Source organism: Dipodomys merriami, unplaced genomic scaffold (assembly GCF_024711535.1).
Source record: "Dipodomys merriami isolate MVZ:Mamm:240054 unplaced genomic scaffold, mDipMer1.0.p SCAF_151, whole genome shotgun sequence".
Classification (NCBI taxonomy): domain Eukaryota; kingdom Metazoa; phylum Chordata; class Mammalia; order Rodentia; family Heteromyidae; genus Dipodomys; species Dipodomys merriami.
In genome coordinates, this window is record NW_027202838.1 from 2,751,858 (window position 1) to 2,772,812 (window position 20,955).

At 38.3% G+C, this 20,955-nt stretch overlaps 1 protein-coding gene across 9 annotated transcripts in view; it reads right to left on the reverse strand.

Annotated features, from left to right (window-relative positions):
- The window catches only part of LOC138827198 (rap guanine nucleotide exchange factor 6), a 149,751-nt gene that overhangs the window by 27,833 nt on the left and 100,963 nt on the right, over positions 1-20,955 (reverse strand). For all 9 annotated transcript variants that reach the window (XM_070022697.1, XM_070022696.1, XM_070022700.1 and 6 more), the window contains 5 exons: positions 18,959-19,116; positions 10,557-10,797; positions 7,917-8,300; positions 5,352-5,563; positions 1,569-1,692 (listed from right to left, as the gene is read on the reverse strand). In XM_070022697.1, coding sequence (XP_069878798.1) covers positions 1,569-1,692; positions 5,352-5,563; positions 7,917-8,300; positions 10,557-10,797; positions 18,959-19,116 — 1,119 coding nt within the window. The remainder of the gene's footprint in view (positions 1-1,568; positions 1,693-5,351; positions 5,564-7,916; positions 8,301-10,556; positions 10,798-18,958; positions 19,117-20,955) is intronic.

Below are 20,955 nucleotides of genomic sequence, written 5' to 3' on the forward strand. Positions count from 1 at the left end.
ATTCCTGATTATATCTTGTACTTGGTATATTATCATCTGGTCTGACAGGGTCACAAATTCATGTCTTCAGAGACCAGAATAGTAACAAATATGAGTGAATGACAACAGGGAGTGGAAGGGCCACTGTACAAAGGACACACACACAACAAAAGCAGACAAATAAGCCTCCTCCAAGTTTGATTTGGTCCCTGGTTCTTACTGTTTTGTTTTGTTTTTTCTACTTTTTTTTTTTTTTTTTTTTTGGGTCCGGTCGTGGGGCCTGAACTCTGGGCCTGGGTGCTGTCCCTCAGCTCTTCAGCTCAAGGCTAGCGCTCTACCACTTGAGCCACAGCGCCACTTCCGGCTTTTTTCTTTTTTGCTTATGTGGTGCTGAGGAATTGAACCCAGGGCCTCGAGCATGCAAGGCAAGCGCTCTACCACTGAGCCACCTTCCCAGCCCCTGTTTTTTCTACATTTTTGAGCAATGATAGCTCTCTCAGTGATCTCAAGGGGCAGAAATAGGATGGTAGAGAAGAGGAGATCTGGCACACTCCTTCCTTTCATACTTTGACAATTGCTCAACTAGAGTAAACGGTGAGATCTACTACAAAAACAAACTGCAGAAACAAAGATGTCTAAATAGCTGTGTAAGAAAACAAAATAATCCAGACACGTGCTGGTTTTGTATTACAAAGGATTAGATATTCTTGTTTCCTTGGGAGAAGAGATGGAGGAGGGAAGAGGGAGCAAGAGATGGAAGAGGGAGGAAGAGACAGAGGGGGAGAAAGGAAGAGAAGGGGAAAGAAAAAGGAAGGAGAAAAAGAGAGTGGAGGGAAAGAGGGAAGAGAAAAGGAGACAATGGGGGAGACAATATATATGTGTGGAAATTTTTATCTACTTCTGTAAATTATTCCAATTTAATATCCTATATAGAAATCCAAAAGAAAATTAGAAAAATTTAAATTATAGTATCTATAGACACTCTAAAAATTATGAAAATTAGTAGGAACTTCTTATCAACCTACTTGCTATAAATTTCATATAGATATTTGAGAAAGCCTTTGTATTTTATTAAAAATGAATTTTAAAAAGTATTTGTAGAAGATCAGATTAATAGAGTAGAATTATTTTCTAAGGATAACAATTAAATTTATTCTTTCTAAATCCTGTGAAAAAATTCATCCAAATAAAGAGTAGCATTGTAACTTGAGGAAAAAGAACTGCTTTAAAAGAATGAAGTTTGAATTAGAACTGTATTTTTAAGAAACTAGGTAAAAATAAAAAGACATACTACTGACGAATACTTTCTATGTTAGGTTAGAAACCAGATTTTCTTAGGTGTGTATGCTGGAAATTTAAAAAACAATATAGACCTACTAATACACTCAGATAAGTTATAGTGAAAGCTGGGGTTCAAATCTTGGCAAATCAGAGAAGCTGCTCTGCTGCTCTGCTCTACATCTTCAGATGTACTTCCTACCTATTAGGTTATTGTGAAACTATTTGAGAATGATGTGGGTCAGGCCCTTGCAGTGCAGGAAAAATGAGACATGAGTATCTGTCACTCTGGATGCTTCTCGGTGTCATACCTCTGTCGGAACATCATAGCGGGGTCCATATTTGCAGAAGTCATTCGAACAACTTGACGAATTTCCTTGGCAATCATTCTTAGCTTCTCAAAGTTTACTAAGCCATCTACTTTGGAGTCGTTTCCTATAATGTATAATAAAATCATATAATAAAAGCAAGTTTTTAAGCTTTCAAATTAATGTTTGGCTTACTTATTTATTTACTGCACCAGTACTAGGATTTTGAACTCAGGGCCTCCACTCGCATGGCTTGCTCCGTGGGTATGAGCCAAAACCCCAGCGCATCTTCTTTTTGGAGACAGTTTCACAGGGTTTTTTTTTTTTTTTTTTTTTCTGTGGGCTAGCTTCAAATAACAATCCTCTCAGTCTTAGTGTCCAGAGTAGTTGGGGTTACAGGAATGAGATACTACACCTGGCTATAAAAATTCTTTTCTTTTCTTTTTTTTTTTTTGGGTCCGGTCATGGGGCCTGAACTCTGGGCCTGGGCGCTGTCCCTCAGCTCTTCAGCTCAAGGCTAACGCTCTACCACTAGAGCCACAGCGCCACTTCCGGCTTTTTTCTTTTTGCTTATGTGGTGCTGAGGAATCGAATCCAGGGCCTCCGGCATGCAAGGCAAGCGCTCTACCTCTGAGCCACCTTCCCAGCCTTTTTGTGGTTGTGGGGCTTAAACTCTGGGCCTGGGTGCTGTCCCTCAGCTCTTCAGCTCAAGGTGAGTGCTCTACTGCTTGAGCCACAGCACCACTTCTGGGTTTCCTAGTGCTTTATTGGAGATAAGAGTCTCATGGACTTTCCTGCCTGGGCTGGCTTTAAACCATGATCCTCAGATCTCAGCCTCCTAAGTGACAATGAAATTTTGAGGTGATAAGACTAGGCAAATAGAATAACCTATCAGCCAAGAACAGTTATAAAATTGGACACAAAAATGTGTGAAGGGGTAAAAAGCTAATTAAAGATGGCAAATACCTCAGAGAATACAGAAATGTCATTGTTAGGTACTTTCTAAGTAACCTGTTGATTTCAAAAGGTGGAAATGAGCCAGAACCTACAATACTAGTTACTCACGAGTCTGAGATACAGAGAACCACAGTTTGAGGATAATCTGGGTAGAAAAGTCTTGAGAGATTCCTTCTCTAAAATAACCAGTAAAAAGCTCTGCTGGTAGAGCAAGCAAGCCTAGCAAGTTTGAGGCCTTAAGTTCAAGTTAAAAAAGAAAAAATGAACTGAAACACTTGCTTGTTGAGGTAAAGAGAGAGTAATGTTAATCCAAATAAATCTTCCGATGCTTTAGGCTGGGAATCTCAGGACTATACACTAGAAGTAAGAATGAATCAAATGTAAAATGGGATTTAAGACTAATGTCAAAAATTATCTCAAATCTGAAAACGAATTAAATGATTTGAAATTATGAGCACCTTTAGCTGAACAAGGTTTAATTCTCTTCGGAGAAATAAAGTGTCATTCAATCTCAGTTTTTTTTTAAATTACTTTTTATATACAACATCTATTCCTTTGTCAAAAAATACAAAGCACTGGCCAGGCACTGATGGCTCAACATCTGTAATCCTAGCTACTCAGAAGGCTGAGATCTGAGGATTGTGGTTCAAAGCCAGCCCGGGCAGGAAAGTCCATGAGACTCTTATCTCCAATAAACCACTAGAAAACTGGAAGTGGCGCTGTGGCTCAAGCGGTAGAGCACTTGCCTTGAGTTGAAGAGCTGAGGGACAGTGCCTAAGCCCAGAGTTCAAGCCCCACAACCAACAAAAAAAGAAAAAAAAAATACAAAGCACTAGAGAAGAGTACATAACTAAAGTCTGAAATAATGAGATTCACAGGGGATCCAGATTATGAAGAAAATCAGAGACAAGGCTAGATATAAAAAAAAAAAAATCACTGAAAACTTGGATAAGTAATATGGAACTAAAAAAATAAACAAGAGGGCTGGGATGTAGCTCAGCGTCAAAGCGCTTGCCTAACAAGTGCAATGTCCTGGGTTCAATCCCCAGTACCAAAAAAGAAAAGACAAAAAAAAATAAACAAGACACTGAAAAAAATATACATTAATAAATTAAGAACTTATGATGAGCTTAACAGTACACTAGTCACTGAATTAATTAGACCAAAGTAATTGATTAGGATCAATAAATTGGAATGTGGGAAAGAAGAAAATATCTGGGATGAAGCATAAAAAAATGAAAAGTGTTTAAGACAATACAGGAACAGGGATCAGGACTAACAGGTAAAATTAGAAGGGCAAAAAAACTTTGCAGACCTGATTACTGAAAAATTTCCTAAGGAAAAATACCAAGCCATCTGTTTTAATGGGTCCTAGAAAACCCACTCATCAACTTCAGTGGACACCAAATGTTTTCCTGAAGTTGATTATACAAATACCAGGATCCACAAATTCACCCTGAATGTAATGTATGGCCAGTAAAAACGTATATGCATGAAGAGTTACATACAAGAATAGGCACCTTATTCACCTAACAGGTTAACAAAACAAACTACAAAATAAACATCAAACAAATAAATGAATCTATTGTATTGTTTTTATACAATGTTATATGCATAGTTTAGGAAAACATGGAAGAATCTTATTAATTCAATGTTGACCAGAATAAGCCAGAGGCCAAAACAAACTATAATGTAAGGTAACAAATGTGTTATATTCTATTTATAAAAAGTTCAGGAACAACGACCGACAAAAAAAAAAAAAAAAAAAGTTCAGGAACAGTTAAAACTAAAATATAAAATTAGAAGTCAGGATAGTAGTTACCCTGGGGGAGGAAGAAGAGGGTAGTAACTGGGTAGGAGTCAGGGAATGTTGACCATGAGGGTGTTTGTTCTGTCAAATTTCATTATAGCTGTGCATTTGTTTTAGGCACTTTTCTGTGTTAGTTCACTTGGGGAAAAAAAACAAAAACAACAAAAGAAGCCTGAGGGGAAGTTGGATATCAGTGGCTCACACCTATAATCTGATCTACTCAGTGGGCTGAGATGTGAAGACTGCAGTTCTAAGTCAGCCTGGGCAGAAAAGTCCAAGACACTGTTTCCAATTAACCAACAAAATTTGTACTGGAGGTGTGTCTCAAGTGGTAAAGCGTCAGCTAGGACTGAAAAAGCAGAACAAGTGAGAGGCCAAGTTCAAGCTCTAGTACCAGTGCCAAAAAAATAAAAAATGAGGCTGGGCATGGTGAAACACACCTGTAACCAGCATTCGGGAGAAGGCATGAAGATCATGAGTTTGAGGCCAGCCCAGGATATACAGTAACACCTGTCTCAAATAACAAAAGATCTCTATGTGTGAAGTTTTTATTTTGGATGTATACAATAAGCATTTCAACTTGTTCTTTTTTTTTTTTTTTTTTTTTTGTCGGTCATGGGGCTTGAACTCCGGGCCTGGGCGCTGTCCCTCAGCTCTTCAGCTCAAGGCGAGCGCTCTACCACTTGAGCTACAGCGCCACTTCCGGTTTTCTGGTGGTTTATTGGAGATAGGAGTCTCACCGTCTCTCCTGCCCGGGCTGGCTTTGAACCGCGATCCTCAGATCTCAGCCTCCTGAGTAGCTAGGATTACAGGCGTGAGCCACCAGCGCCCGGCTCAACTTGTTCTTTTTAACCATGTGACTTTCCAATAAAAAAATCTGCTGCATTTAATCATGACATAATCACTACATTGGAATAAACTAATTCAGTTACATGCTAATCGTTACAATGCTGTAATAAATCACAGTGCTGTATAATTAGCTGAAGCTAAACATGAATTTACAGGTAACTTTTAAATACCTTCATGTAGAAATGTCATGTCTTTCTTGACAACAGGGAAGAGTGGGATGATTGGAGGCTGCATGCTTTGACTACTGAGAATATTTCTGTATTTTGCCATGTTTCTTGATGGATCAAAAAGGTCTTGTAGATCCTGGAGATGTTTCTCATATTTGCTTGGTAACTTTTCCCAAGTACCTCTAAGTCGTGCTACAGGTGCCAGATTTAAGCCACTGTCAAAGATAAGAATAAAAATAGTAAAAAGGGACTTGGGGGAGAGGGTAGATTTAAGTCAGTAAAGTGTATGCATCAAATTTTCTATTGCTAAAAGAGAGATATTTTTATATGTTGAAATAAACAGAAGTATGACAACATAAAGAAGGGACTACCTTAATGTTAAAAAAGAAATTCTTTCAAATGATTCTATTACTTGCCTGCTATATATTAATGGCTTTTTTCCCACCATTTGGTGGCAGTACTGGGCTTGAGCTTAGGGGCCTCTTGATCAGCCTTCTCTCTCATGGCTGTTGCTCTATCACTTGAGCCATGTACTAGAGTTTCCACTAAGTGATAAATGTAGTAATATCATAAACAGACATTTGACTTTAGAAACAGTTTACCACAGTACTGTTTTACTTAGAAATAACACCACAGTATCTGAGAAAGGTTTAAGCCATGTGGAGAACGACAAAAACACTGAGGTAGCATTTTTTTTCTAAGATTTTTTTTTTGGTCCATTTGTATTCCTGATTCCAAGGCTTCCATATCCCTATGTCTTAATCCTGCCTTGTAAACTTCTAGACAGTCAATGTCTTCTTTCCACAGACTCAGATGCTCCCTAAACTGAGAAGTGATTCATGCCATTTAGGCTGCAGCTCTTGCCTTCTCTTTATCTCTACACTACCATCCATGGGTAAGTCGCTGAACAAGGGTATCTGTGGGTATACACAATATGCCTTAATTTTCTAAACAGTTAATCCTTTTTTCAGTCATCTGACTTTACCACATTTAAAACTTTCTCTTGACTTGTTTTTAAAGGTATGGAGTTTATACATTTGTTCCCTTTGCTTCTCAGAATCCTTACCTACCCCTCCCCCCAAAAAAACTGTTAAGCAAAATAAATGCAAATTATCTTTACCCAAACTAAAAGATATCTAAATATTGAGTACATTGCAATGACTGACAAAAGATAAGGTAAACAAAAGTGCAAAGCTGCTGAAACAACATTTCTTATTTGGACTAACAACACTTCATAGGCTTATGGAGTAAGGCAGGGTGGATCTTCTCCTTTAACAAGGGGTGTCAGAAAATAAGATTAAATCAGTATACACAGGGATACATTTTGGCAGGAATATCTTTTCACAATGAGAGGATAGAAGGGAAAAACAGTTGTAAATAACCCCAAAGTTGTGGACCTTTATTCCCTGTGAAAACAAAGCACAGAACTATGTACTCATGAGGCCAACTCCTGGAAGCTGAGAATTCTACCGTGGCTCTTACACAAACCTCTTTAAATAACTACTACAGAAATATTCATATAATTCAAATTCATATAATTCATAAGGAAGGAACACAAGCATTTAGAACAAATAGAAACAAGAAAAAACAAATAGTTAAAGAACATACAGGAAAAAAAAAGTCAACAAAGCTGGGTACCAGGTGGCTCATGCCTCTAATCCTAGCTACCCAGGAGGCTGAGATCTGAGGATTATGGTTCAAAGCCAGCCTGGACAGGAAGTCCGTGAGTCTTATCTCCAGAAAACCGGAAGGTGCTGTGGCTCACCTTGAGCTGAAGAGCTCAGGGACAGCACCCAGGCTAAGAGTTCGAGCCCCCTGACCAAAAAGAAAAAGGTCAACAACTGAATAAAAGTTAGGACTTGCCATGATTTCTAAATAAAGTGCTGTATTAAGAGCTTACACACACACACTTAGAAGAACCAAACCTCAACCTAATAAAGGCTATATATTACAAACCTATAAACATTATAATGAGTGGGGAAACTGCCAAAGCATTTCTTCTAATATCAGGAATAGGACTATTCACTCAAGTCTTCCATATTATTTGGTATACTGCTTATATTCTTAGAACAACTCAGAAGCCTGTAATTTTAGCTACTTGGGAGCAGAAATTGGAGGACTGTTGTTTAAGACCAGCCTGGGCAAAAAGAAGTTCATGAACCATACTCTATCGCTACCAGTGGCTGGGTGCACTCATCATTACCCTAGCTCTGGGGAGGAACAATGGCTAAGTATAGTATGTGCTGTGTCCTCAGTGACACAGGAAAGCACAAGTAGGAGAAGCAAAGCCAAGGCTGCACTGGCTTAAATCAAGACCCTTCCTGGAAAAACAACTACTGGTAAAAGGGGCTGTGGGCCTGGCTCAAGTGCTAGAGTGCCTGTCAATCAAGCACAAGGTCATTAGTCCATGTGTTCAATCCTCAGAACAGAAACCAAATGAAATCTTCATTAAAGACTTATTAACTGAACTTCTCTTTTCATAGGCAATTTAATACCTAAGTAGAAAACAGCTTTATGTCAAGATCCTCACAAAACCATAGATAGGTGCACCTACTTGTACAAACTTACCTTATTATAGCAAACATGGAATTGAAGTTCTTACATTCTCGACAATGAAGTGCAATTTTAATAAAATGTTTAATGATTTTCATTCGTTTGAGCTGATTTGATTCAGTTAAAATCTCTGAGGCAACCCAGAATGTCTCTTGGTTCACAATGTCCTCAAACTCTTTCAAGTGAGCATTTCCCCTCTTGGAATCTAACTTGAAAAGATCATCAATGTATTCAGTAGGCTCAATATTACGAAATAAGTCAAAGTCCCTCATGGACAGCTGGGTGGCCACTTCAATGGTACTAAGCTGCAGCATGGACAGCTGGCTTTCCTTTACAAGCTCTTGTGCATCTTCATCTGAACATAATGTCTCTGTTTCCATGTTATTTTTTAAGTAATACCTAAGAAGGAAAAAAAATAAAACATGATCATAAATGTGACTGCATTTGTAAGAACACTTTCCCTCTTTATTATGCTCTCAGAATTATTTTATTGTTAACATTTTGCCAAAAATATTAGATCACAGAATATCAGCTAACAGAAAAAATGAAAACATTTTAAATTTAAGAGACTTTTGAGAAGTCTCCTTATTCTGCCATTTAAAATCTAATATTATAAAAAGTGGAAACAGCATTCGTAGTGTCATGAGATTAAGTCATTGTATCAACTATTCATCATGTGTCAACAGTATTCTTGTGTCTAGTCTTGAAAATTAAAAAGTGTATGTGAACGAGGACATATTATGGAATCTCTCTCACAGGCTCATGTGTTAAATGTTTGATCCTCAGCTGGAGGTAGTATTTTGGAAGGTGGCAGAAACTTGAGAAGGGGTGCCTGTCTGACAGAAGCAGATCAGTAGGGGGCAGTCCTTTCAGGTTACCCTGGGCCCTGGTTTTATTCTCTCTCTCCTTCCTGTATGTCATGATGTGAGCTGCTCTGCTGCACAACTTCCCACTCTCAGGACTGAACCTTGTGGGACTGTGAGCAACATGAATTCTTTCTTCAAGTTCTTATGTCATGTATTGGGTCACAGCAACAAGAAACTAGTACGAGCCAGGCATTGGTGGCTCACACCTGTCAACCTAGCTATCAAGACCTGAGGATCATGGTTCAAAATCAGCCTAGGTAGAAAAGTCTGCGAGACTCTTTTTTTTTTTAATTAATAAGTTTTTGTTTATTGTGAAAATGCTGTACAGAGGGGTTACAATGACATGAGCAAGGTAAAGAGTACATTTCTTATCAAGCATTGTTGCCTCCTCCTTTGTTTCCCCTTACCATCCCTGCCCTCCCATCACAACTCCCTCTGTGAGACTCTTATCTCCAATTGACCACCAAAAATCTGGAAGTGAGCCAGGTGCCAGTGGTTCACACCTGTGATCCTAGTTACTCGAGCTGAGATCTGAGGATTGTGGAATCAAGGCAGCCCAGGCAATAAAGTCTGAGACTCTTCTCTCCAATTAACCACCAAAAAAGCCAGAAGTGAAGCTGTCACTCAAGAGGTAGAACACCAGCCTTGAGCAAAAAAGCTAAGGGATATTAACATGGTCCTGAGTTCAAGCCCCAAGACACCCCGTAACTCCACTTCCCCCACACCTCTCCCTTCCCCCAGCCAGGAAACAGGTATAGCTCAATGTGATAGAGCTCTAGCCTTGAGAAGAAAAAAAGCCAAGAAAGAGCTTGAGGCCCTGAGTGTAAAGTCCAGTACCTGTATAAACAAACAAACAAAAAACTAATACAGAAAATTGGTACCACAGAAGTGAGTTCTTGCTATGTCTAAACCTAAGCCTTTGGAATTAGTTTGCAAGAAGAATTTGGAATAAATTAGAGAAGTAGGATAGAGAGGTTCAGCTTAAGGGAAGATTGTGTTGGGAGCCTCAAAAGACCAGAACGTTGGTAAAATGTGGACAGCAAGGTCCGCAGGTGTGACTCAAATGGTAGACCTCTATCTAGCAAGTTCAAGGCTCTGAATTCAAACCCCACATGCCCACTCCCATGCCCACCAAAAAAAAGTCACAAAAAAACAGAAATGTAGACAGTAAAAACTTGGGTTTTAGATGGGAAACAGACACAATGAGGAACTGGATTAGAGACCACTGGATTATATCCTGGGTACAAACTTTTCAGTATCTTGTCCATGTGTTGAGGCTTTGTGTGAGACTGAATAAAATGACGACTAATTAATCTGGTCAGCATCCAGCATCCAGGCTCTGTAAGGTTTATTACTGGTTGCCTTTAGGCAGGCTTATAGTGAGTACCAGGAACAAAAGCAAAGAGACTTGAAAAGCTCATAGCTTGGTGTGAAAAGCCCATGAAAAACTGAATGTAAGGCATGATTTCTGAGATTAGTATCATTAAAAACCCAAATAGATTTTGCATCTGGATGACAGAAAAAAACTTCAAAAAGCACACTGACAGAAAAGCACACTTATAGCTTAGTGGTAGAGTGCTTGCCTAGCATGCATGAAGCCCTGGCTTCAATTCCTCAGTACTACATAAACAGAAATAGCTGAAAGCGGCACTGTGGCTCAACTGGTAGAGTGGTAGCCTTGATCACAGAGAGGCTTAGGGACAGTGCCCAGCCCTGAGTTCAAGCCCCAGGATTGGGAAAGAAAAAAAAAGAAAGAAAGAAAAGCACACTGACTAATAATCTTACTCACCTTCCATTGAGTTGAATTCTATCAGCTAGTTTGGAGAACTGGTCTGGAAGTCTTCTCTGCTTTATGACACCCTCAGGAGTAACAGAAACTTCACAGAGAGAATATGTATCGGTTGCCCCAGTCAAACCAAATTCATGAACAGCGTGACAAACCACTTCTTTAGCTGTAGTGTCTTTACTGATGATAATGTAGCAGCTCTGTTGATCTGCTTTGAAAACTCTTATGACTTGATCAGGAATATCTATATAAATATAAAGATGTGCTTTATTATTCCCAAGGAAAGTATCTTTAAAATTCTTCAAAAAGCAATTTTGAATACAACCATCCCTTTAGACATCAAAATACACATTTCTGTTTTTGGCAGTTTATCAACTTGAGTGTTGATAAGAACATATCTATTTTCCTAAAGTGAAAATATACTAATATTCACAAAGATAAAGACTAATGATATTCTCATATGATTCACAGGCTACAGTTAACATTTTTAATATATTGCCAAATCACTTCTCAGATAAACCTAGAATGTAAGAGGACAAATTTGGTTATATCTTTATTAAAATGATCACATTCTGTTTTCCCCTGTGAAAGCCTATTCTCCAAAAATACATCTTTTTTTCCTCCATTTCTTTTACTGGTTAGATCAGTAACTGGCATTTCTCTATTTTCCCCCTCAGGGGGTGTTCCTATGGTAAGACTTCAGGACATTGTACTTCACTAGGCCAGCACTCTACCACTGAGCCACAACCTCAGCCCTTTTACTACTTTTAGTTATTTTTTAGGTAGGATCTTAATTTCTGCTGAGGTAATCTTGGATGACAATCCTCTTGTCTGCTCTACCCTCCCATGCTGAGATCACAGGCATGCACCATCAAAACACCCCAGCTTTTTTTGGGGGGGGGGTGTCTAACTTTGCCCTAACTGATCTTAAACTGCAATAGGCCAGATCTCTACCTCCCCAGAAGCTAGGATTGTAGGTGTGAGCCACACATACATATATACACAGAACACTGGCATTTTTTCATTTAAAAAATACACTCAGTTCTGGGTGCTGGTGGCTCATTGCCTGTAATTCTAGCTACTTAGTAGGCTGAGACCTGAGAACTGCGTTTGAAGCTGGCTTGAGCAGACAAATCAGTCTTTTCTTTAACAAGCAAAATACCTGGAAGTGGAGATGTGACTCAAGTGATAGAGCCCCATTCTTGACTGAAAACACTAAGAAAGAGTTCAAGGTCTTGATCTTAAGTTCTTCTACCAGTGTGTGCACACAAATGCACACATATAGCCGGGCACGGGTGCCTCATGCCCGTAATCCTAGCTGCTCAAGTGGCTGAGATCTGAGGATCGCAGTTCAAAGCCAGCACAGACACAAAAGTCTGTGAGACTCTAATCTCCAATAAACCACTCAGAAAACAAAGTGACACAGAAGAGCTGAGGGACAGCACCCAGGCCCAGAGTTCAAGCCCCATGACCGACCAAAAAAAAAAAAAAAAAAAGCACACATATACACACATACATTCTGTGTACATAAGTAGGGAGATGGGTGTGGAAAAATATCATCAGTGGGTGAATACCAGTAAGAGTGAGTTGGGCTGGTGCAGAGGGTGAAGGTTGAATAGATGGTTTGCAACTATGAAAATGGAATTATAAAACCCACTGGGATTTCTTTTGGTGAGCATGGGTCAGGAGAGTGAGAGGAGTAAAACTGATTGGAATTCAGTGTAAACACATGTGGAGAGATCTCAGTCAACACCCTTCAATAACAACATAGGCTACTATCAGTACCCTATATACTTTTTCCTACTAAATTATACTCCCTACCAACATTTATTCTACTGTAAGATGACAAGTATTTTTCTACTTTTTATATTCTATTTTATATTTAACAGTAAAGTTTAAAATGTTCACATGGTTAACTATCTTAATCTTTGTCCCTACAGATAAATTCATGCAGCTTGAACTCTGGTCCTGGGTGCTGTCCCTCAGCATTTCAGCTCAAGGACAGCACGCTACCACTTGAGCCACAGCACCACTTCCAGTTTTCTGGTGGTTTATTGGAAATAAAGAGTCTCATGGACTTTCCTGCCTGGGCTGGCTTTGAACATTGATCCTCAGATCTCAGCCTCCTGAGTAGCTAGGATTACAGGCATGAACCACCAGTGCCCCCTCCTACAGATAAATTCTAAGTAAAGATATTCCCCGCCCCCCGGCCTCCCTGTGTTTTTTTTTCTCACCATATAGCAAGAGCTAAAGCTTCTAGAACAATGTTTACTTTGATGACAGAGATTTTTAAACGTAAAAAAAGATTAAATAGCATTAATGCCAATTTTTCCTACAGAAATTTCTTTTTAAAAAAATTAGGGGTATTTTATTATTGTGGTTGTGTACAGTGCTGACCATATGTGGCTGGGTTGGGAAAAAAAACTGGTTCAAATGACTTTATTTTGCTTGTCCATCATTACCTTCTTAGCGTTATATACTTTCAGAGAAAAACATGAACAAATTTATCTCCAAGGGAAAGATGAGAATAATGGAACAGATATGGAAGGAAATAATCTAGAAGAAGACAGAATCTCTGTTCCTTGAGAATGAGGAGAGAGAGATAGACTAGCCTCCAGGATGAGAAGCTTCACCTGAACATATACAAACTAAATTCTGGGGAGGATTTTAGCCACTATATGCTGGAGGCCCTGGGTCTGCTGTCAAGTGGGAAGCAGAATGCTTCATCTCATCCGATTTCTATTGAAGGAGGATGTACTGAGCCATCTTTCCTGAATGAATTCAAGGATCTGAGTCATCAAATAACCTTTTGTTCAGATCTCTCATCAATGAGTCAGGCCTTAGTGTGCTGTGGATTTCTTAGTGTGCTGGGTTTCTCATTACAAGGCTTAAGTCAGACTGTTACATGATCCACCAAAATCAGAGACGCTTCTCTGCCCCATACTAGAAAATTACTGCATGCAGACAGCTAGGGGAAAGGATTTTTCTATACCTTCTAAACTCTTAAAAAAAAGAACCAAACATGTTATTACTTGTACTTTTTCTACCCTCTTTGTGAAAATGGGTACTGGACTCCAGAACCGCTTTTTTCCTCTTTTTCCCAAACTGGATCTTTGAGGGCTAAACCTCAGGAAGGGGCATAGGCTGGCCTTGAGGGAAGGGTGAGATGACCTCACACCTGTTATGTTACTTTCTTTGGAGGATTTTATTCACAAAGACAAGGTGAAAGTTGACACATACATTATGTTCTTTTCCCCTGCTGCTGTAAAATCTGGGAAGGAACACAGTTCTGTATCTTGCTGATCAAGCTTAAAGTTGTACTCAGTTAAAGCCATCTGTTCCTCATGTGAAAGATAAACTGATTTGTAGTCACCCTAAGGGAGTCATGCATCATAAATAGGTGTCTCTAGAACAGATTTGCCAATGAAATTATCCAAAGAGTATGCCACAACCCAACTGTGGTGAATCTGTTGCAGTAATGCCAACTTAGAAAAGAAAGACTGCAGATGAAAAACTTCTCTTCATAGACATCGCTGTCGCTGACGGTGTAAAGCTATTTTACAATTGTTATATGCATCCTACATATGTGTTCTTTACAAATATACTTGTCAGTAAGGAAGGAACAAGCACAGCAAAGCATAGTATTTGGATCATGGCAGATGTAGAAGTGTCGGATGAACAGTAAACATGAAACTAGAAAGAAGTCTTTTAGGACTAAGCTAAAATGCAGAGAAAAATGGTTGTATTTAGTGGTATTTAATATTTTTAAAAAGTTCTTGTACAGTATTAATTGATCCCATGACTCTTATTTTAAGAAATTTAGTATATACATAAAATAGGTAATGAAAGTCTGGACTTCTGGATATCCACATTTTCTAGAGTGCCTGCATGAGTAAAATAAACAGTCAATACTTTAAGGAATTATGTATTGATCTGATTACATTAAAAAAAACTTTTTAGGTATATAAGAGGATCTTTAATAAAGAACTTGTCATCCTGCTTTAAATGGTTAATTGCTGAACAAATATTCATGGTATGCTTGTTAGAAGCCAGATGTTCAGGGGATGAAGGTATAGTGGCCAATGAAATGAAGTCCCTGAGTTACTGACATTTAAGAAAGTAAAAGATGTTCAAAGTGAAACAAAAATTCTGTTAATAAGCCAATCTATGTAGTGAGAAAAGCCATGGAGAAAATAAAGGGTAGTGGTAGGACAATACAGATCAAGAATTGGTACACTATTCTGTAAAAAGCCAGATAGATTTATACCTATCCTTTCTCTGTAGTTGGATTAAAAACAAAAACAAAAATTCTTGACTCTTGAAAAATAGCAAAGTAACTTTTTGAATTTCAATAAAGAATTAGGTTTGCTACTTTAAACAAACCAAGCAAAGCTTTATGCTGTTAAGCAAAAAAGCAATAAATTAGCCGGGCGCTGGTGGCTCACGCCTGTAATCCTAGCTACTCAGGAGGCTGAGATCTGAGGATCGCGGTTCAAAGCCAGCCCGGGCAGGAGAGACCATGAGACTCCTATCTCCAATAAATCACCAGAAAACCGGAAGTGGCGCTGTAGCTCAAGTGGTAGAGCGCTCGCCTTGAGCTGAAGAGCTGAGGGACAGCGCCCAGGCCCAGAGTTCAAGCCCCATGACCGACAAAAAAAAAAAGCAATAAATTATACATACAAACTCAGGAAAAATACTCAAATTCATTGTAGCCACTCTCAGTTCTTTTAAGCATCTTGTATTAGGTCAAAATTTCCAAAGAGCATGAGGTGGTGGTAGTCATGCCTATAATCCTAGCTCATCAGGAGGCTGAGACCTGAGGATCATGGTTTGAAGGCAGCCTGGGCAGGAAGTCTGTGAAACTCTTATCTCCAGTCAATCACAGAAAAAGCTGAAAAGTGATAGAGTGCTAGCCTTGAGTAAAAGGAGCACAAGGACAGTGCCCAGACCCAAAGTTCAAGCCCCAAGTCTGGGGGCAAAACAAACCAAAAAAATCAAACAAACAAAAAAAGCATCTTTCTCATGCTATAGCATAGTATGTATACTCTGATTTCATATAAACACATAAATATAGTCAGAGAAAATGACTAAAAGGATACATTCCAGTTACTATCTTATAAATGGAAAGAAAAGTTCAGTTTCCTACTTCATTCATTTCTATACCATGTGATTTCTTAAAATAACAAAACGCTAAAAACAAATATGAGCAAGAGAAAACTAAAATACTTACAGTAAAAACCAACAGCTGTAGGCAGCAAATATAAAGCAAAATCATAAAAAAGTCAGCAATCAAAAGCAAACTAATCAACAGTTCTGTAGTTTCACTCACATTTTCATTTTGATTTAAAAAGACCTTTACAAATGCAGAGTAAACATAACTGAATTCGACTTAAAATTAATCAAACTTGGCTGATATCACACATGTACTACAATATAAATGTATGATGTATATAGGTAATTATATATAATTTCTATATAACATGTATATATTTAAGAAACTGAATTTGAGCTTAACTGAAAATAGTTTATCAACATAAGGACACTATCACTAGGTAGAAAGCCTTACACAAAGTTACATATATATAAAATTTTAATTTATAAGCTAAATTTCTATGATACATCTGTCCATTTATCTACTGATATGGGCATATGGCGCAGATTAAGCCATATCAGATTTTCTCAGATTTTAAAAAGGAATTTTAGATCCTTTCCAGGTGTTTTCAAGCAGATAATTATGAATCAATCTGGGTAGTACCTCTTCTTCAGGTCTGAATTTCAGTTCCATGGGGCCAAACCCTTTCTAAATTATAGTAACTTCAACCTTGTTTCTTTGTTCTCCTAGCTAAATCTTTTTTTGGGTTCGGTCGTGGGGCCTGAACTCTGAGCCTGGGTGCTGTCCCTCAGCTCTTCAGCTCAAGGCTAGCGCTCTACCACTTGAGCCACAGCGCCACTTCGGGCTTTTTTCTTTTTGCTTATGTGGTGCTGAGGAATCGAACCCAGGGCCACAGGCATGCAAGACAAGCGCTCTACCACTGAGCCATCTTCCCAGTCCCTCCTAGCTAAATCTTCAACATGCTTCTCTCTCTCTTCTCCACACACCATTTCTCACAGCCCAACTGTTTATATATTCCTGTGGTAATAATACAGCCATAAAAACATTAATTTATTAGGTGTCAATGGCTTACTCCTATGATTCTAGCTACTAAGGAAGTGGAGCTTTGTAGATCAAAGTTCAAAGTCAATCCAGGAAAAAAAAGTCTGGGAGATTCCATCTCCAAAGTAACAAGCAAAAAGCTGGGCTAGGGGTATGGCACTAGTGGTGGTATACCAGTCATGAGCAAGAAAGACAACTGAGAACATGAGATCCCACAGGTATTGGCACATGCAAAATCATATGTGCTTTCTAAGCACTCATCTTAATGAAAGTACGCATGAGTAGTGTGAAAACTATTTGTGAACGATGCAGTGTAAGAAGTACCACTGTAAAGTAGTGAGATAACATAGATGGATTTTTATAACATAAGAGATCAATTTCTATTCTATCACATGACAAACAATATAAGAGACCATACAAATGAGCTGGAAATTTCTGAAAAAAGAAATAATGAGTGCAGTAAAGGGATATGGATTTCCCAGATAAGGAGATAACATTAGAGTTCAGCATTGCTAAGAGGCTAGAAGCATTTCTTTATTCTGTAGGGCCATTTCCTTTTTGTGTCAGTACTGAGACATGAACTCTTATTGACTCTCTTATTAATAGTGCTCTACCACTTGAGCCTGACTTTTTGCTGGTTAATTGGAAAAAAAAGTGTCAACAACTATCTGCCTAGGCTGGCTTGGAACTGTGATCCTCCAGGTCTCAGCCTCTTGAGTAGTTAGAACCACACAAACATGAGCTACCACCATGGGCTTGTGGCATTTCTATTATGTGTCATTATCTGAATCAAATTTGTAGTTTTCCTACTTCTGTGATACTTTAATGCTCACTATTTTTACCTTTCTGATAACTTTATATACTGGTAACAATCTTTATATTAACTTCTGTTTAAATAACTAGTTATTTTTGTATCATGAATATAAAAACTGCTAGAAATTTCTAAGCCAGTATAATCTTTGCTCCAGAAAGAATATGGGTACCATACAGAAAGTGAGACATACAAAAGCAGTTCTTTGGGTTTAGTAATCTGTCAATGGTTAAGAAATAACTGAATAAAAGAAAAAGTGTATACAATAACTTCATTAAAATGTCTTGATGCTGTGTTCTAGAGTTTGTTGCTATAAGGAAACATAAGCTGTATCACTACTTATATTTTCAAGCATTTCCTCCTTCCTCTTCTTTGTACTCAACTCAGTGTCGTCTATAGAAAGGCATTTTTTCAAGTGGAAGTTATGTAACTAATGCTTTTTTTTTTTGGGGGGGGGGTCCGGTTGTGGGGCCTGAACTCTGGGCCTGGGTGCTGCCCCTCAGCTCTTCAACTCAAGGCTAGCACTCTACAACTTGAGCCACAGCACCAATTCCGGCTTTTTTCTTTTTTCTTATGTGGTGCTGAGGAATTGAACCCAGGGCCTCATGCATGCAAGGCAAGTGCTCTACCACTGAGCCACCTTCCCAGCCCCTGTAACTAATTCTTCAAGTTCTTAGTTTCATTGTACTGGGTGATGGTGGCTCACACCTATAATCCTAGCTACTCACAAGCCTGAGATCTACAGTCATGGTCTGAAGCCAGTCCAGGCAGGAAAAGTCCATGAGATTCTAATCTTCAATTCACCACCAAACTGGCAGAAGTGGAGCTTTGCTCAAGTGGTGGAGTGCTAATCTTGAGCAAAAAAAGCTCAAGGACAGTGCCCAAGCCCTGAGTTCAAGCCCCCAGACTGGCACCAAAAAAAATCTAAAACCAAACAAAAGCACAACTTTAAATTATGCAGCTAAATCACACACTGGGCAGGAATAGATGTAAACAAATTAACTTGGGGGCCCAAACCAACTGTTTGAACAGCACTGAAAAGGATGGAGTATCTTGGTAATACATGATGCATTTTTGTATGTCATAAAGTAAGATATGTGAAGTCACGAAATAATAAGTGTCTTCTTTTCCACACGTGAGTAGAAAACATTTTATAGGCTGAGAAACATCTTTATTGCACAGATAGTGATTACCAAAAGATCTTTAAATTTGTGGTCAGAAATGGTCTTTTTCAATAATATTTTTTAAAAATTTGGAGGAATTATCACTTAAATGTAGATAAAAATATAATCTCATTAATTTTTTACAAGTGGTCATAATTTAGAGAGAGGTCAGACAAGAGAGCTATACAAGTAACTAGTATTTGTTGTACCAAGCTTAGCCATCTACCTGTGCGTGTAGACAGCAATTTGGCTATTTAACACTACTTACAAACATTACCTGAAGGATTAGAAAAATCCAACATGCTAGTAGTAGGCTGCAGGAGATCAGGGCTGCTGGATGAGAGTGTTCCAGGAATAGGCATTATAGCCAGGCTGTGTCTACAATGTCTGGTTCCCACAATGCTGTCATCTTGTGACTGGCTCAGGCCTCCATCACTTCAAAAGAATGGCATATGTCACTTTAAAGTATGAGAAGGTACTTAATAATAAACAATTCTATGTGCACTAGGGGTAACAAAATCAGCTTCAGGTGGTAACTTAAACAACTAGATTAAGGTATATTCCAATTAAAAAAGTAGGCCAGCCAGGTGCCAGTGGCTCACGCCTGTAATCGTAGCTACTCAGGAGGCTGAGATCTGAGGATTGCAGTTCAAAGCCGGCCTTGGCAGGAAAATCCGTGAGACTTTTATCTCCAATAAACCACCAGGAAACCAAAAGTGGCACTGTGGCTCAATTGGTAGAGCACTAGCCTTGAGCTGAAGAGCTGAGAGACAGTGCCCAGACCCAGAGTTCAAGCCTCATTACTGACAATTTCAATTTCAATGATGAAAACAAAAATAAATTGTTTTGATAACTACATTCAAATATGATAGATATATGTAATTATATTATATCATAAAGAAACCAATAAATGCTGAATGTTTAGGTGAGTCCAAGCAGTTTGCTAGCTTCAGGTTTCAAATATATGCATCCAACTCTCATGGTCTCAGCACAGAAAGCATTCTCCTTCTACCCTACAAGGCATCAAAGTCAGAACAGAAGGCAAGCTAGCAAAAGTTAACTTTTTCCCTAAGGTTTTCAAAGACAAGTACTAATTAAATGGCTACATGTAAGCAAACAAAACTCTTCAAGGTATTTTATAAGTGTAACACAGATAACTGTAAATCCACCTGAAAGAAAAACTAAAAATAGAAATGTAGTGCTGTCATTTAAGTTCTATATGTCCTAAAACATAATAAATTTAAGTTCTATATGTCCTAAAACATAATAAATTTCAGTTCCATAAAACACAGGAAAATAATTAGAGATTCTCATTAGCATAAATAACCAAAACACTATTTCTCTCTTTAAGGGTTATGCTATATATTTAACTTGAAACCACAGTGGTCCTCAAGTTCCATTACAGTATTTCCATCTTACTTGATGCAGCATTCTTCCTGGTACTTGTGCTATATACACACAGAGTTATCACAGAATACATACCTATTATAGAAAGGAATAATTACTACAGGTTAAAAAGTGAATGACTATGGTGTATATATTTAGAGAAAGTTAGAAGCAAAATCCAGTCTTTTGGTAGATTAAGAAGCAATGCAAAATCAAGAGCAGAGGATGGTTAAGTCAGCTAAGTGAAAGATTAAAGAACTGTTAATAGCCAGACAAGAAAGACAGTGCCAGGACAAGAGACAGCCAGAGTCATGCGAAAGCAAGAAGGTATGGAAAAAAGCAAAGATTAGTATTTCAAGAGCAACCTTTGATGTCAGACAGACTTGGGATACTAGCTTTTTGGTGTCAGGAAATTTTTCTTGTAGGACCTGGGTTTCCTTCATTTATAAATGTGAAGAATACCAATTCTACTCCGAAATTATTGTAAGGATCAAATTAGGGTAAGGCAAGTGAATACTTTGGCAGAGAGGAAAATAGGATTCATATTTTTCAAAAATTAAAACTTTTTTTTAAACCAAAACTGAAATGAGAAGAACATAGAAAAGAAATATTTACTTCAACTTATATTAAAAAGTACACGGGGACAATATAGATACATCAATAAAGGTACCATTCAAACAGAAAATTTATTCTCAGGGAGAAACAGCAGACTGACAGGGCACAGGAAGTATTTTACTGTGTAAGCAATTGTGCTTAATGGATGCTGGAAGTAGTTCATTAAAATTAGGATTACACCCCTAGTTCTCAGTGTTAAGTGTTGAAGGTTAGCTAAGAGGGAAATAAAAGCAGGGCTTTAAGAAACACTTAAAATTATGTAGAACATAAAAA